The sequence below is a fragment of the Sinohyriopsis cumingii genome, chromosome 1 (assembly GCF_028554795.1).
Source record: "Sinohyriopsis cumingii isolate HCF-2022 chromosome 1, ASM2855479v2, whole genome shotgun sequence".
Lineage (NCBI taxonomy): Eukaryota > Metazoa > Mollusca > Bivalvia > Unionida > Unionidae > Sinohyriopsis > Sinohyriopsis cumingii.
In genome coordinates, this window is record NC_142961.1 from 80,743,457 (window position 1) to 80,762,412 (window position 18,956).

At 34.8% G+C, this 18,956-nt stretch overlaps 1 protein-coding gene across 10 annotated transcripts in view; it reads right to left on the minus strand.

Annotated features, from left to right (window-relative positions):
* Positions 1 to 18,956, minus strand: part of LOC149807216 (DNA-binding protein RFX2-like) — an 82,531-nt gene that overhangs the window by 25,941 nt on the left and 37,634 nt on the right. For 8 of the 10 annotated variants that reach the window (XM_089963707.1, XM_089963706.1, XM_089963708.1 and 5 more), the window contains 5 exons: positions 5,783 to 5,964; positions 5,524 to 5,640; positions 4,619 to 4,853; positions 3,360 to 3,448; positions 610 to 764 (listed from right to left, as the gene is read on the minus strand). In XM_089963707.1, coding sequence (XP_089819833.1) covers positions 610 to 764; positions 3,360 to 3,448; positions 4,619 to 4,853; positions 5,524 to 5,640; positions 5,783 to 5,964 — 778 coding nt within the window. The remainder of the gene's footprint in view (positions 1 to 609; positions 765 to 3,359; positions 3,449 to 4,618; positions 4,854 to 5,523; positions 5,641 to 5,782; positions 5,965 to 18,956) is intronic. The other 2 variants (XM_089963701.1, XM_089963691.1) reach the window with 1 other exon arrangement.

Genomic DNA, 18,956 nt, shown 5'->3' on the forward strand with positions numbered 1-18,956 from the left:
GAAAACTTGCTTGCTCCAAGTGACTAACATGTATTTCATCTTTTGAGTTCAAAACTCAATGAAATATGTTATTCACCAAATACAAGAAAATATCCTCTGTGTATTCAGGAATAAATACTTACACTGCTTAACTTATAGGACAGTGGCTGTTTTGCATTTTTTACCTACAAACCCTGTGATATATTATGTCAGCCAGGATAAATGTGTACATATGTTTAACCGATGAATGAATAAAAAGAGATGTCATAAAAAGAGCCCCCCTCCCCCCGTAATGTTACTGTTCATGATATTGGTCATCACACTGATTTTAAATGGATAGCCTTCAATCTCAAACAACTATTTACACTTAAAATATATTTATTCAAAAGATTTATACTGACATTTTATAACCAGCTTTTAGGTCCTTTTCTTTCCAATGAAAAGGATCTCATCCACTGACATATTTTTTCAAACTTTTAGCTTTCTAAGTGTTAAAAATGTAAAAACGTCTCCTTTCAAAACAAAAAAATCAAATACTCCAATCTTTCACCTATGATTATCCTTAAATCTTCTTGATCATGTTAATTCTTCAAATAATCAATCAGCTAAAGTAACACTGTATATACTTACTAGGTATTGGTCTGAGGACATCAGGAATAAGTACTTCCACTAGAGCTTGATAGAAAGCATAGTCAGACTTTCTCACATATTTCTGTATTGGCTCATATTTACACATGGCAAAAAGTATGTCTCGTGGAAGTCGCTTCTCATAATCATTGTCTGCCCTAAAAAATTGAAAAGATGAATCTGAAACAAAAGCTTTGCACTCTGGAACAGAATTTTTAAAAAAGAATATTTCAATTTCATGCAATATGTTTCAAAAATTAACCTTGCCACCAGACATCAGTATGGACTAGGACATGCCCCCATAATTCCTCCTGAATAGGTATCATTTGAAAGCTCAGAACTTAGTACATACATTTTGGAGTGCTTATTATGTGTACAAAAAAAAAGTAAAAACAGTGTGCAGTGCATGTACAATTCCAAAAAGGATTCTTTAATCCATGCATTCTTAAGTATTACTGCTTTATTGCCAAGCAAGTTAACATATCAAGATCAGCTGTAAAATAGCATCATCCTTAAGGCATATTTTGCTGCTAGCTCAATGTCTTGAACATATATATGCACAAGACTTAATGCAACACTGAACCCAACTAGTGTAGATGTCAGTTCTAATACCTCTTCTATTTACCTTTGACAAGCTGAATGTTAACTTCAAATCCACCACTAATTTTCTTCCAGTGAACAGTAGTGTGAGGAATAAACTCAGTATTCTATTGGATTACTGACGATTGAAGGTCCATCCAACTGCACATGATGCCATAGGACTAGAGGTAAACTGACATTTCTAAAAATCTTTCTTTTAGGAATTGCAACTTGAATTTCTGCATTTTGAAAGAGTAACCTTGTTTGTGATATACATAAATAACGCAATTTCTAACATGATGTAGTTAGGATGCTACAAGAAAGCAGCAGCAGCAGAAATAACAAATCCCACTGACCTGTCTATCAGATAACCACATCCACATACACATATTTCAACACGTAAATTTATTACAGGGAAAAACTTTGCATATTCCAAACAAAAGCCTCTTTGGTTAAGATCCTGACCTGCTAATATTAAATTCAGAAGTATTACTCTTTCAACTTTATTTATCTCATTGCAGCAGAAGGTTAAGTTTACCTTCAACTTGCACTATCTTTTTAACACCATGTCCTGGGTCACGTGCTATTCAAAGCTTATGTGAGCTTATTCTCAAGTTCATTAATTCTAAATTTGGGTAATATGAATTTCAGGTAGGATTGGAGGCCTTGATGATATAACCTCTAATACCAAATCTGATCAGGAATACGGCTTCAAGATTGTTACAGGGTACATACAAATCTGGAGAACTGAAATTCAATGACTTTTCAATAACATTTTAATGATCAGTATTCAGTTTTCAATGACTAATCTTAGTGTCAATTATTCTACTTCCAGTTACTAATTTAAGTGCATGAAACAAAAATAAACTCAAGATGTAAATAAATGTAATGAAATAGAAGTGCAAATGATAATAAAGTCATTCTAACTGCACCCAAATATTAAACACTGCTTTGTAGCTGTTGTATTTGCTCATCCAACTGTGACTAGTACTATCTCTCTCTCTTCTATTTATCTTCCTTTTGTTTGAGTCCTGCTTCATCTGCCTATTTGTCTTCTGTCGAATAAAGCTGCTAACACCCATAATATTTCAGCTTTCAGCACATCACTGCTCTGCATGAAACCTGTCACTAAAACTGCACCTCCACTATCATTCATTGAATCTGTAGAACCCACTAAAAAGCTGAAACTAGCTTTTATGACACAGCGGACAGCAATGACAAAGAATTAAATGAGACAGTTTATACTGACCCTATGAGCACTGACACTGAAATAGCAGGCATGTGTTTTGATTGATTCCAACCCCAGGCAGCAATGAACATTCATGCCATATTGATGTTTTCCTGCATACTACACAAAGCACTCTGTATTTCAAGGTCACATCATTTCTTAGCCATTTAATGAAGTCTTTGTTTTGCAGCCAACTATTGCTGAATGTGCACTTTCCAGGCATTCTGCGATGATCACATGTTAAAAAGGCTCTATTGCTAATACACCATCCTTGTTTAGTGAAAACACTTGGTGAATTAAGAGAGTACACGTTAATGACATCCTGCAAAAGGATGTTATGCACAATGTCAGATTACTTCTTGTGGATTCTAATAATGGCAGACTAACTAGCAGATGATGGAAAAATCAATGTGGACTTTCAAGCCTTATACAATGTTAAATAATGGCTTGAAAGCAAAATTCTCCACCAAATTTTATTTTGAAGCAAAATCTCAAATTCAAAGAATTTTAATGATCCAAGTGAAAAATTAATGACTTTCAAGGTCATAAAATGAGGTGTTCATTTCTCAATGACCATGCAAACCCCATCATAGAACACCTCATCAATATGCATGGATGCTGCTCATAATCACACTTGGATCCAATATCTTACATACCATGTCTGATCAAAATATGATCAGAAATGAAGTATCTGGACTGTTGCAAAGAAGTGGTGATGGACAAACAGACATCATATGACAGGGTCATACCATAAGCTCACCTGGCATATGGGCAGATGTGCTAGTGAAACCTTTGACATTGAAACTATTATCATTGCTGTGGAAAAGTTATTGCTTTGTTTTGCTTTTCCACTGCTGTAAGCATGACACAAATCCAGTTTTTATAAAGATCTGCATTAAAATCAAAGTTTTACATGTGGATGAAATCAACATATATGATGACTTACATGTGATCTAATGATTGATTCCTCCAAAACCCCTGCCACAAGGCCTCAATGAGTGAAAACTGCAGGTTTACAACAACATCTACAATAGCCTGCAAAAGAAATAGCATACTATGATCTACACAAGGATTTTTACGAAATATTCAGTACCAAATCAAACTTCATGGGATAGCATATATTAACATTCTGAGAAAAAAAATAGATCTAAAAATTCACTGTAAAAGAAAGAAATAATGGTATGGGAAGGGGTTGGAAGGCACTTTTTATTTTTGCAAACAAGGCATAAAATATAATATTATCCCACACCATGGATATATTTCTTTAAGCTCCACCATGATGAAAAATGTATGTGAAAATTCTACTTAGCATGATTGCACATTAAGATAAAAGACAATCCTTAAGATGGCCTATTTTTATTAAATTTTCAGGGTCTTGGGTGCCCAATACAGTATCTATTTACTCCACTGTGACACCAAACTTGTTTGAGCCTCCGTAGTCCACATTTAACATCAAACCACTCCACAATTTCCGGAATAGAACTAAGCTGAATAATTACCAATTATAATTCTAAATTTTTTCTTGAGAAAGCAATGCCTGTTTTTCTTCACAGAAAAAAATTAAAATTTACATCACACCTCTTTGCAAACCAATTTTTGTATTTACCAAAACCTTGGCAAGGTGAGAGTATGTTTATTTATTGCCAAAGTTACAGAATACTACTTTTTCTTTTTAAACCTGCTTCTACCTGCAAAACATATTAAGATGATTTTAAATACAACGGCCCCTTGTAATCCTGCTGTTGTGGGAATCACAAGATGCAACTACATTAAAGATCAAAGCACAAAGTAATGTACCAGGAATACAAACTTTATTTAGAGTTCTGCAGGGCTGCTTACAAGTTCAGCAGATCCCTGTACACGGGTTTAGTTGTGGAATGGACTTTTTCTGCTTAAAATTCAAATTTTACAAGTCTATACTATTTGCTGACTTAAAGTTAATATTATTTTCCATCTCCCACACAGTAATTTCTCCAAGGGAGTTTTACCTCATTAACCCTTTTCAAATTGGAAATAGGTATATTTATTCTCATTCTCTACCATTTTGTTACATCAGAGAGTCTAAAAGATACTACCTTTTGGTCTGAACAAAAAAAGGTAATTTGGACAATGTTCTTTGTGACTTTATTTTAAAGCACCAAGACCAGTATGTTTGAAAACATAAATCAAATTGCCCAAGAGCCTACTGATCATGTGTGCACTCACCTCTGCATGTTCTCTATACATCTTTTCAAATGTCCTGATGTGTTCCACAGTCACACCTTCTGGAAAATCACCTGTTATGGCTATATCACCAAAGTTTGGTATAGCAGTGGATGCATCTCCAAGGAACTGCTGATGCTTCTGTTGCTGTGATGTGGGCCCTTCATATGTCCCCGAGTTTTGTGTTCCATGGCTACCTTCACTGCCCTCATACTCTTGTTTAGCTGGGCGGAATCTGCTTACAAAACACAAACTTAATTTCAAAACAAGTTATAAATGATTATATATAAAAATTTGAAGTATTTGAAGGAAAATACAAAGTTTTATTTATAAAAAAACATGATATATATTTCTGATTGTTATGGACAGATGGCATATGAAAAATTACAAGAATTACAGTACTTGCCAACTTTTACACATTATCACTCAAGGTCCTGATTTGTAAAGGCTTCACTCAAAATCATACTGATGTAATGCAATATAGATTCTCAAGTACTTAAGTCATGAAGATGAGGAGCCTAATAAATAAAAAGAACTCTAGCTTCCTGTATATTTGCAGGAAAAAGTCTCTGCCATAAAAGCATTAAACTGCTTACATTTGTTTGTTAAATGTTCAGGAAAAAAACTATACGGAGATCATAGTTTCTAAGTAACAAGGAATATTTCATTATAGCAGAAACTGACTCGGGCCTTCAAATGCAATATTTTTTACATTTCTTGCAAAGAATTGTAACCTGATGTATATGGTTGTTTTTTTTTAATGATTTAGCACAGAAACTAAGTCCAAAATGTAGAAGATATAAAGGTAGTTTCAGGTTGGCTTCCTGCTGCAAAACACTGTAAATAGTGGAATACTTTCAAGTTTTATCATTATTACTAATTTCTGCTCCAAATTCACAAGTACTTACTTTTTTCCTTGATACATTGGCTGCTGCCTCATTGCCATTGTCTGGTCATCAGTAAACTGGTTCAGGGGTGAGTTTGCTTTTATCCTTATCCCATAGTAATGATACTTTGAATTACCCCTGCAAAGATAAATTGCAAAATGAAGTTCTTTGTTTTTTTCTGGGGAAATAAGATAGATTTATTGAAAACAACAATAATGCCAATTACTATAAGAAAAGAGACAGAGGAGAGTAAAAGATGATTGAAAACAGATTTAACTACCTTGTCCCAAGCCTCCTCGTTTTTAGTCCTAGGAAAACTGAGCGAATAAGTTTGCCAAATGAAGCAGGATTCATTGGGTCTAAATTTTGTTCCTGACAGTGCCGCAAATAATGATTATACAATGTACTCCTTGGGAGACTAACACCATCAGCTGTCTCGTAATTGTCTATCAGCCACTGGACCTGTAACAGAGGCAAATGAAATCATGTATTATTCACATATCAATTCATCAAAAGGCTGATGAAACCCAAATATCTGTGCTCTTATTTGTGATATTATCATCTCTTAAAATATCTGAAAATATGTTGTAATGAGGCGAATCTCAGAATACAACACTAAATGCATCAACAACACCTTAAGAATTTCTGTAAAATGCTACAAAATATAATTCATAATATCAGAAAATGATTTTAAGGATTAAAATGTCTTAGCAACAATTTATAATCAACTGATTAATAAATATAACAACAGGCCTGATACGAATCACTTGGCTTACAATACTTGACCATTTCATCGCAGTATTGTAAGCACAAACTTATGTAAACTACTTCCCAAACTTTATGTTGTGTTGATTTGACCTATTTTACTATATCCTGACAATAAATTCTTTCATCAAAAACTTGATAATATAAGATTATTTAAAAAAGTTTGATCAACAAATTTTAGCAGAAATGTAGTTACTCAACTAGTAAAAGGCATGCACATGTCATTTTAATATGCATGAATTTCACTCATAATCATACTCAACCATCATACTGATAACTCAGACCTATTTACCAAGTCCAATCAGAATCCTATCAAAAATGCATTCTCTCGAGTGGTAAAACCATTAAGCAAATTATCTCCAAGATGACCACATAGATATCCTAGGTTGCACTCAAAACTATAATCATCAAATATCTTATGATATTAACCGATTTACCAATTTGTTTAAAAGTAGGTCAGAAATAGTCTCTCAAATGGAAGCTCAGCTAATCATCTGCAAGATCACACCTTGTTCATACTAAAACACATGTATCTTGATGATATAATCTTATTTACGAACCTGATCAAAATATGATCAGAAAGTGAGGTATTACAATTTTGACAATGTCAGCCAGTCAGTTGCAGAACAACCATATTATTGCGCATGGCTCTTCCTCATAACTGTAGTCATCCAAGTCCTTGATAATCCTGTACCTATTTACCAAATCTTATCAAATGTGGATCAAAAAGTGCAGTCTGAAGAGTGTTAACAAGCTCAGCTAATCACTTTATGAATATATATGAATCCTGTGCATTCTCAATCTTCATCATATAAATTGATATTCAAAGTTTAATGAAAATAAGGCACAAGCTCAGCAAAGCTGATGAAAGATCACAGCATTGATGATAAAAGTAAAGTATACATTCCAAGTCTATCGAAACTGAATCAGAAACGTGGCATCCTGAGTGTAACAAGTGCACACAATCAGTGGCATGACGACTTCCTTTGAGTAATTAAATCTTGCATAAATCTGAACAAATATTTATATTTTTAGTAGCAGTGGACATATTTAGTGGTGGATCATCATCACTTCTAAAGCTGTGAAAGGCCTAAAAGCTAGGACACTGTCAAATTTGATAATATTCTGTTAAACAGCATTTTATAATACATATTTGATGGCAGATTAGCATCAATTGTACCAAATTAGGAGATCTTCAAAACAAGACGCTTTCTCTCAAATTAGGTTAAATTCTGAAGTGGGGTTTATTAGAATTCACTTAAAGGATTTTTGTTTTTATACGCTTAGGTAAATTGGCATCATTTGTTCAAGTTTGAAAGTCCTTAATGCCAGATTGCTTTCTGTCAAATTTGGCCAAAGTCTATTGAGCATATTTTGGGAAGTTGTTCCAAGGTTTTCTATTTTCAATAAGGGCAGCAACATTTGATTATGGATTAAAATCATTTAAACATATCTATAAAAAAAACTTCATGTCAAGATTCTTTCTGTCAAGCTTTGTCCAATTTTTTGGGGTGCTATTTGGAAAAAGGCAATTTAAAGGCTTTTTTTAAATTTTTAGTAGTGGGAGCCAAAACTAATGAAGATCTGCATTATTTGAATAAAGTTTTAAAGATCTTCAGGCCAGGATTCTTTCATTTAAGTTTGGTCAAATTCTGTTCTGTGCTTTTGGAGCTGGAATTTTTTTAATAAGTTTTTCTGTACAGTGGTCCCCCTCATGAACAGCCCCCTGATCAGCAGCCACCTTCTCTTTGTGGCCAGAATCCCTTGGCACTGTTAAGTTCAAAAGTACCCCTCAAAAAAAGGCCACCCCTCTAACATGACCAGCGGCCAACATATTAGTGCACAAATGTAAAATTTACCTATCACAAGCAGACAGATTTTATAATTAATATGTGTCCAGAACAAATATTTAATTACAGTAAGATAAGTAATCAGAATATCTTTCCAAATTTCTGTTTCCGGATGTCAGGTTTTCGTTACGGAAAGAAGTATTGGCTAAAGTACTACAAAGGTTATAATTATATCATTAAAGCCTACATTTGCAGGAAATGGGGTCAGCAATGTTTTGATAGAACTTTGGCCTTCACACAGCATTTTTTTAAAACTGCCAATTACAACCGGACGTAATTGTCAAGATCATAATATGGACAGATAAAAATGGGGCCAGCAATGTTTTGAGAGTTTTGGGCTTCACACAGCAGATTTTTTTGTTTGGTTTTTAATTGACGATTATGACCAGATGTAATTGTCAAGATCAAAGCATGATCAAATAGGTTAACAATAGATTTTGTGGATTAACTCACACACAGAAACAATTAACCTTAAACAAAACAGGCTACCAGACAAAAACTGAAAAATCACGAGACAGTACATGTATCACTTCCTTTATAACAAGGTTTTTCGTTTACGAAAGTTACATCTGCAAAACTGAATTGTAGTACTGTACAATTAGCAACATAGGAATAAATCATTACAAAACTTCAACATGTCATCAAGTAAATGAAGAAATAATACTTTAGAAGGAAAATTAAACGTTATTTGACTTGATGACAATAGGGAAAATTCACTTGCCAAAAGATTTTATGTTGGCAAGATTCAAATAAACAAGATTGTAAAAGATCAGGAGAATATTCTGTAGCAGTGGGAAAATAGAGTAAATGGAAAGAAAATTATTTTAAATATGAAACAACATATGTACCAAGAATTAAATTATGTTTTTGAATGGTTTTGTAATGCGCATACCAACAATATCCTACTCACATTCCACTACTAAGAATAAGAACTACTAATTTATGTTACCTTGAAAAAACTGTTTTTAAGACAAGAACATTTTAATAATTAAAGCTACTTCTAACTTAAGATGTAAACTGCTTCAAGTTATATATACCTTTCCTACTATATACACATATACATATACATCTCACAAATAAAGTCCCCCTCTGCAAAGGTCACCCATCTTATAAGGCCACTTTCCTGGTGCAAAAAAGGTGGTCGTATAAGAGGGGGACTACTGTATTGAGTAATGGCAGCCACAATGAACAACAGATTGTCATCTATTGAATAAACCTGAAAGGCCTTGATGCCAGTGTACTCTCTGAAAAATCATGTATAAGTAATCAAATAGTTTATTTTAAGATGTTGCTGTAAATGGCAATTGTGAAAGGATGAAACAAGATATAGGATACATGGTGCATGAAAGAAAGTACATTAAGCTCATTCATTCAATATAAAAGTAAAAGTGTTTTATAGAAGTATTACTGAGCTTCATTTTTTGGTATGCATAAACAAACAGGAATACCAGTGTGCACAACAAAGGGAATCTCACACAGTGAACTACCATGAAAACAAAATACACAACACAATAAAAAGACCACAAGAAATCTGCGGAACACCATGTCTAACCTTCTCTGCCAAAACTCTAGCAAAGTCACTAGAGCAAAACATTACATCACTGTTAACTACCATATAGATTCACTAACAAATCCAACTGAAAACAACATTATGTGATGATAGATCTTGGTCTGTACAGTTTGTAGTTGGATTAAACTTAAAAGCAAGTATATACGGTACTTTTTTGTAAGTATCAATAATAGTTCTATCAAGAAGCTCAAGTGGACCTGATGTTGCTCACTTGGCTTACACAAGTCTGAAAGTAAAAAATGAAGCAAATGACACAGAATGTTTCGCTCTGTCATTTTTTAAATGATCACTATGAAAGCCATTTGCTTTCAAAGGAGTCCTAGAAAATATCAACCTTGGCACAAGATATATGAAATATTCCTAAGATCTTTCAATTTAACAGGGCAAGTCCAAACTAGATTTTCACCCAATTGCAATGGAAGTCAAACAATTGCTATGGAAAAACTCAACTTTCTCAGAACATGTCTTGGGCAAAATTAAAAGTAAGATTTAAAAATTGGCCCTCTGTTTTAGTGGTTTCAAAACACATGCTGGTGGTAAAAGAGAAAGTCTGATCAAAATTGGCCTAGTGTTTCTGAAAGTATCCACAATACATTTTCAACTTGATTACTATGGAGGCCAATACATGCTAGGTAAGCAAAGAGAGAAAAAAACTTTCAAAAAAATGTCTTAGAAATATGTATACATGTAACAGCATTTTACAGCACCTCAGTACAAGCTATATGGTACCATCTTAAGGAACAGCTTGAAATGCGTCAAGCAAGAAATGTAAAAATGTACCAAAAAGTTTTGCATTGCTAAATTTGCCAGCCTGTGGAGAGGTTGATGGCCTAATAAATTCCAAAGTGAACATATCACTGCTGTCAGTATTCTTCTGTCGATTGAAGAATGACCTGAAAGCTTGTTGGGCTGATACAGTTGAGCACAATGCATATATGCCATCACTCTGGTGAGACACTAATCAAAGGAAAAAGCCAAGTGAGACCATGATAATGCAACTGTCATTATATCATCCACAGAATTGATTTTCATGAAAGAAAGTTCTCTCTGAAAGAGATAGACTATGAGCTCTTTTAGTAGTCTGAAAAATCCACCATGAGAATATAAGAGGTGCCTTGAGGCTTGATTGGTGGAAAAAGACAGTTACAACCCTTTTCTTTTTATTATATAGAAAATACAATGCTCTAACTGGGCACAGGAGTATTTATGATCATTCCCAGCAATGATATAACTGACACTTGATATTTCAATTGGATCAGTGGCTAGGAGATTGATGGTTCTTGGCCAGAAACCCAGGCTAGCCAAGAAGAGAGTCATAGATACCAGTGAGCCATAAACAACTCTTTTGTCAAACAACATGGCAGGAAACTTCACTCTTTCTCATCAATGATAACAGGAAGAGAAGGAAGGCTGTTTTAAAAGTAAGGTTCTTGAGTACAACTTCACACAAAGGTTCACAAAGAGGCTACTGTAGAGACCATTGAGACTTTCATAGTACAGGTGATGTCTGCTCTATAGCACTTTATGTGCATAATGCGCAATCCTTTTCCTCAAAGTAAAATAGATGACAAGGGGGTAGAAAGGATCAAGCTGTTTCCTACTGCAACAATCACAAATTATTATCCACTTGACATCATGCAGATTGAAAGTCAATTGCCTTCTAGCTCAAATAAAGAATTTGGCATGCCTGCCTGAAAAATGGTTGCGATGGCTTGAGATTAGTGAGGCATAAGGGTGGAAAACAAAAGGGACCCACTTTGCAGCTGAAGATGATCCCTCCTCAGTGGTAATTCCCTGGGGATGATAACTGATACATCAAGGGGATGAATGAATCATGATGCCGAGTCACAGGGGAACTATCAGGTGAGTCGCGATTTGGAGGTCCTAACCATGCGAAAAACCTATGGGGATTATTTTGAAAGGTTTGGAAGGCATAGGCCTAGTTGATCCCATCTCAGAATGAGGATGTCTACTACCCATGCCCTCTCTGACACTGGAGAGACATAGAGTAGGAGACTGATGTTCCACCTCATTGCAAACAATTCTTCCAATGGCTTTCTTCAAAGAGGAAAATGTGTCTCAGCCAGTGCAAAGAACAGTCCATGAGGATGGACCAGCTCTCTACCAGAATACTTCTATTGCAACAAATGTGGCAGACTCTGTGAGTGAGCCCCTCTGAAATTGTCCAATGGAGAAGGATCCAGACTTCCAAGCAGAGAGATGGGTTGCAAGTGCCTACTTGACATCTTAGGAACAATATGTTGTCCATAGCAACCAGGATACAGAGATGTCTAATGCAGTTGATACACCCTTGAAGTGGTAGATATATAACCTGCATTTTAGACTGAAGTGAAGATTCTTCCAACACCATACACCCTGCAGAACTACTCCCTCATACTTTAAGTTCTGTACCCCAGCTTGATTCTTCTGAGGTATTGGGTGTAAAGAAAGGAGTGAAGATCTGATGTATGAAATTTGAACTTGTCAAAAACCTGTCCTGATTTTTCCACCAACTCAGGTGATGATTAAATTTGGATCCTATGGGGATCTTAATGGACAGAAAGTCCTTGTGGGGTCTCCAGTCTGCTAAAAGCAAGAACTTGAGAGGTCACATATGAAGCCTTCCAAGAACTAAGTCTGCTGCTGTATTTAGAGTACCCAAAACAAAAACAGATTGCTGAGAAAATTCATCCCTATGTGAATGAAGTTCTGAGAAGGGACTGGGTAGGTAATTCTAACCCTAATACCTGTTACTAATAGTAGGATAAAAACAAAGAAGCACCACTTTGTTAATAATATACTCAAAACCCATAAATTCATAAAAATGGGACACAGATACATTAAAATACTGAGTAGAAAGCAATAAGTGCAACACAAATAAAGGATACAATTGACAGCAGAAATACTAAAAAGAAAACTTAGATAATGAGAACACTAACAACTGAAGAAAAAATATGAGAAATATGTGAAGTCAAGAAAATGAAGGGCAAAATTCCCACTGTCAGAAGCTGACTAACATATGGAATAATGTTAATATTTTAGTCTGCCAACTGGAAGAGGGAATAATCTACATAGATTGACGACTTGCACCAGAGAATAACCTCCTTGGACAGGGGACTAGGGCCATGAAAAACTAAACACATGTAATAACAGCAGGTAATTTAATACTATTAACAAAATATTGCTATGAAAACCTAACAACTGCTATGGAAACCAAATCAAAGCAAGAGTCCCTCAAATGGGCTGACACTTTACGGCCTGAAAAGAATTTCCAGGAATTCAAGATAAGACAATTTCTTTCTTTTAACTGCTTAGTGTTGCAACCATTTTCTTCAGCAATAACAAAATTAAAAAATTAAATGCTGTGTTGGACATATTGGACATCAGATTGGTATCATTTTCATTAGGGATTAACAAGACATCATAACAAGTTTTCTGGTGGAAAACCTAAGCTGCTTTGTCTTTGCATTTGGGACAAGTAATGATATAGAGTTTCAAAGATGACTGTCATGGTGGCCATATTGGATATCAGACTGGCACTATTCCATTTAGGACCAACTAAATTTCATAAGAGGTCTTTTGATGCAAACAGAATATCAATATAAAAAAAAAATCAAGGAGAAACAGCTATAACAAGATATTTAAGATGGCCAGTTTGTGTCAATATTTAATGTCAGATTGTCACCACTTTCATTTACAACAAAGATGACATCATAAGAGAAGTAATAAGATTTTAAAAATGGCCACTGTAATGGCCATATTGGTTGTCTTAGCAGCTCTATTTTTATTTTGAAACAAACCGACATCACACAAAGTTATTTAGTTAAAAATTCCATGTTGATATGACTGATATTCTGGTGGAATAGCAATTTTTTTTTAAAGATAGCCATTCTGGTGGACATTGTGGATGCAAAAGCAGCTCCATTTTCATTAGGATCAACTAGATATCATAAACATAAAAAGTCATCTACTGAAAAGCCCATGCTTACATGACTATCCATTCAGAAGGAGTAGTGATCATGAGATTTTCAAGATGGCTTCTGTGGCAGCCATATTAGACATCAGATCAGCACCATATATATTTAGGACCAACTATACATCATAAGAAGTCTTTTACTGAGAACCCAATGTAGATATGACCATCTATTCAGAAGAAGTAGAGAAAACAAGATTTTAAAGATAAAACCTAGATGTGTCCCTAACCTGGACAAGCCAATATCTGGAATTTGATCATAATCATCATATTTTTGTATATTTTCATATTAAGTCTGTACTATAAAGGTCACTTCAGTAAAGATATATGGTCAAATTGTAGGAGTTCACAGGTCTGAAATTGTAAACAGAACATGCATTACAAAGGACCATACCATAAACTCTCATGACAAGCCTGGTAAACAAAGAACTTAATGTTGATGCATACACCTGCATCACAACAATCTTGCTACTGGAAAAGTGATAATTATGACTTGCCTGTACTTTACAGGAGAGACAAAACTAATACACACAGCTAACAGAGGTATATATTGGGGGCATGCAGGTAAATGTGATCAACATTATTTTAAGCCTTGTTTCCAGCTAAGCCTTGTAAAGTCAATAAGCACAGTAGTCCCTTGCTATATAAAGACCTTTTCTATTGCTGTTTATGACATAAGCCCCTTTGGAAAGCCCAAAAGACCCATGTATAAAAAGTAAATTTTGCAGACACCCATGAATAACAAACAATGTGGCCTTCAAATGGTTTGTGATAGCAAGGGATTACTTTTCCTAAGGTACTAGCTTTAAACTAACAACAACAACTGCCACACTAGCACAGTGAACTATTTAATAACATCAACAGGACAAAACATTTTTTTAAAATATATGCCTAGGTTTTGTTTTAACATTGAAGAATGTACAATCTGTAAGACAAATTAGTGATATTGCACTGAAAATGATTACAGAAAAGCAAAGTAAACTAGAAGTATAAGTGATAAGTGCATCACATATGGTCCCCCTCTCTCTACACATTACTCGATAAGGCCCTAACAGAAGAATTACAGCTGGAAAAACAAAGCCTGGAGATGGGCAATCAGGATCACAACTCTTCTAAATGACATGGAATACTGGAAATCCAACTCACTCAATGTCTCATAAAGTGCACACAAGTTTTGGCTTAAATGCTATTCCTGGTGGTTATTTTTAAATAGTACTTGCAGCATTCTCTATGGCAATATCCTGCATTGGAAACGAGCTCTTCCAAGGATAGAATGAAGCAGCTGACAAGGGCTGAGCTGGGTGGGAACTAAACTTGCTACCCTTGGATGTGAAAACATGACCCATGGTGTAAAAACAATATGCCATAGCAAAGTATACCATGGAAAGCAAAGTTAAGAGAATGGGCAATCAGGGACCATAACTCTTCCAATTAATAATGTGGAACACTTAAAATTAAAATCATTCAAGGTGCATGAAAATTGAACTGAAATGCAACAACATAGTCAAGTTATGCTATAGAAAGCAAATTCAAGAGAATGGCAAGCAGGGAAAAATCTTCTGTAAGAAAACATGGTGGAATACTCAAAATCAAATTCAATAAAGGTTTCCATCGTCTGAAGCCAAATGCCAAATCTGGTTGAAATCCAACAAGTTCTGTTTACTGCAAAAACTAATATCTGGAGGGCGAACAACTGGAAGGTCGCAACTCTTCTAAATAATACTAACCGGAAATAAAGTATATACAAGTCTCTAAGATAATGCATTTATCAAACTGCATTAGAATATGTTCAATGATTTTTAAGACAAGTCAATAACAAGCAACATCCCATGTGAAGCTAATTGTCAAGGGCAACTACTCTATCCAAAATGGAGCTGACAAGATGGCACATCTAGGACTATTAGATATTGTAGACACATAATTATATCAGAATGTACTGAATGGTCCCTGAACTGTGTTGGTTACAAGGGGCATCTATGGTGGAGATGTTATGATGATGGAAAAGGGATAATAACTTGTGAAAATTGGAGTTGAAAAGACACAACTGTTAAAAGGGATATCTATATGTAACAAGCAGCTCACCAACCAAATGGCATCCAACTAAGTGCAAAGGAATGCAGATCTGTGCTACATACAAGCAACATCTTAGGAAAATACTTAAACTGTTTGGGGCCGAACATTTTCAAAATGGAGCTGACAAGACCAAATTCATCAGAGGCACATCTAACTCGATGTGATAATGTACATACCAAATTGCAAAAGAATATGTTACATGTACACTTGTTGAAAAGATCTGCTGAAATGGTGAAGTAATATTGAAGGAAAACGGGCAATACCACCATCATAACTGGATCTTACACGTTTGTCCCCAGCCTACCTCAGTGAGGTTTCAAAAGTTCACAATAATGAAGCTGACAATTGCCCTTGAGAAAAAGCAGTTGGAGGGCACTCACCAGTTATTAGATACTTTTGAGAGAGTGACGTATGTAAGGTGAAGTTATTTGCATTTAAAACATGCACAATGGAGAGAATGTTGGCATACCTCTATGCTACATTATGTAATGTGGATATTTCATTGGATATTGTACTTTTGGAAATTGTACATGATCTAAGCACACTACTAACTAAAATGAAGATTTGACAGGGTTCATAAAGAATTCTGAAGGACTAATTCAAAGACTTTTCCCAAACTTTCAAAGATCACAAACATAGATTTCCAAGACCTATTTTTGCTAACATTCTGTATACAAATTATGTTATATGGGAAAACAATGAATGCAAAATACTACGATATTGCTTAATGATGAAATTCAAACTATTATTAATCAAAAGAAAGAAACCAGGAAAACTCGACTACATCCGAATCTAACAACCTTGGACAATTTTATTTGTGATTATGGAAAGAAATTAAAATGTTTAGGTTTATTTCAATTTTCAAAGACTTTGAAAGACCTCAGAGTAACCTACTTGATTTTCCCAAACTTTCAAGGCCTTTAAAATGCTACCTAATTTTTCCCAAACTGTTAAAGACCTTCAAAGACCATAAGAACCCTGTTTTGTATGAAACTTTAACCTTGAAGATAAAACCTCGACTGTGATCCATAAGATGTTATCAAACATAATTATACCACTTCATCCCAACACCTCAAACAGCTTTTATGATACAAGGCAGAACAAAATAAACTTTAAAATACTGACCTGTGACTTTGACCATCAGTCCCCAAACATGCACATCTTCATGTGACAATATATAAATATACCAAGCTTCATAATTTTATCTTAAACAGCTCTCTAGTTAAAAAAGTTAAGGGCATATGTGACTGAAACCCACAATATTTTACCTATAACCGTGACCTTAAAGACTGGACCCTGTATGTGGTATGCACCATAACTTTTAGAGATAATGTATAGTTATACAAAGTTTCATCCTTTTACATCAAATGGACCTAAAATTGTCTAGTGGAAAGAAAACTGCAATGGAAAAATTCAACATATAACACCATGACATTGACACTGAAGATAAAAGCCTCTATGTGGTATACGGAGCCTTGATAAATTAAGACTGGACCCCCAATATAGCAGACAAGACAGTAACTATCTACAAGTATAAAATGTTTTCTTCCTAAATCTCAAATGGCTTTTAATTTCTAAACCAAAACGGAAGGTGTGATGGGAGAGTAGTATACTCTAGTGACCTTGATCTTGAAGATATAGAGTCATTTAAGACTCTCCTCTTATGCCAATAACCCTTATGTTACATCTTTGGTGAAAGAAGTTCCTTTCATGGCACCTTTAGGGCACATACAAAAGACTCAATAAATTAATGACAAAATATCATTATCATTGATTTTAGACTGAGTGAACTGAGTGTATCACAAGCTTACTAAACAAAGTGCACTCACTGCTAAAGATGCACAAGATGATCAGTTTTACTGGCTGAAAGAACTGTCATGCTGATTTTGACAAGAGAACATGGTCAATTATTACTGATAGAGAATATCAAGAACTGAAGATGAAACCTTTAGCAAAAACTCTGCTGCATTTGTTTCCAATGCAGCATACAGGGAAGAATTTAAGTCAAAATTCAAGAGGTGAATGTTAATTCATGCATGAGGAATTAAAATCACAATATAGAAAGCTTGCAACAGGGCAGGCTAAAGATTATGGAAGGTTCTCGGTTTGTATATTTATTCATATTTGCAATAAATCTTCACAGTTTAAGCATTATTTACTTTGATTAGTTGTCCCCGAGTCAGACTAAGGCACAGTCCTATTTCCTTGTCCATAAAAATAAATGTTTGCTGAACACAGATACTTTAGGAGACAAAGAAATGGTAGAAACTCATACTGTAGTCTGATTTTGCAACATCTGACTCAAACCATATAAAGTTGGAAAAGTGAATATTTATTGCACAGATTAATAAAACTATGATGCAAATGCAAATGATAATATTGTATTTTTGAATTTCTGGGGAAAACAAACTGGTACAGATATTTGTGCCCCCCACCCTTTTATATTTAAATGACCCAGTTTTTGACCAAGTGGGGCCATTCTGCTCCATATTTTTCAGCTCTGGAATGAATACCAAAGATAGCATTCTTAATGTGGTATGTGACATACCTTCTAGTACTGAGGTGTATGTATACAAAGCTTTATCTACTGATTTGAAACTGCTCAAAAGTTATCAAGAAATGAGAAAAATGTTGAAAACTAAACCATGACCTTGGCAATGAAGATAGGACCCACAATGTGGTACATGATACACCTTCTAATAATGGTGCAAAGTTTCCCAAGTTTCATTCATTATTCTGAAAAAGCTTTAAAGTTATAGTGCAGAACTAAGTTGTCTATCTCACTTATACTAAGAACGACAAAACCCTTAAAGGGCTTATCAACATATAATATGCAAATAACCAATAAATCGCATGCAATAAGTGTAAGATTTGCAGAGCTGTGCTGGGTACAAGCAACATCCCATATGAAGATGTGAAATTAATTATCAAGGGTCACAACTCTATCCAAATGACAGTTGAAGAGACAAACCCATCAGAGGGACATCCAAGTGAATGAAAGAATGTATACAACAAACTGCATCTGAATATGTTGTTCCAGATTTATGCTGATTACAAGGATCAGCCAAAAACTCTTATCAATACTGGCGCTGAAAAGAATAAACCATTAAAAGGCACAACTACATGTGATAAGCACTTCACATACTTAAAGACAATGAATTACATGTTAAGGATTGAAGGGCTATACTCAATGAGAAAGTGAACTGAGAGACAGATGGAAGTC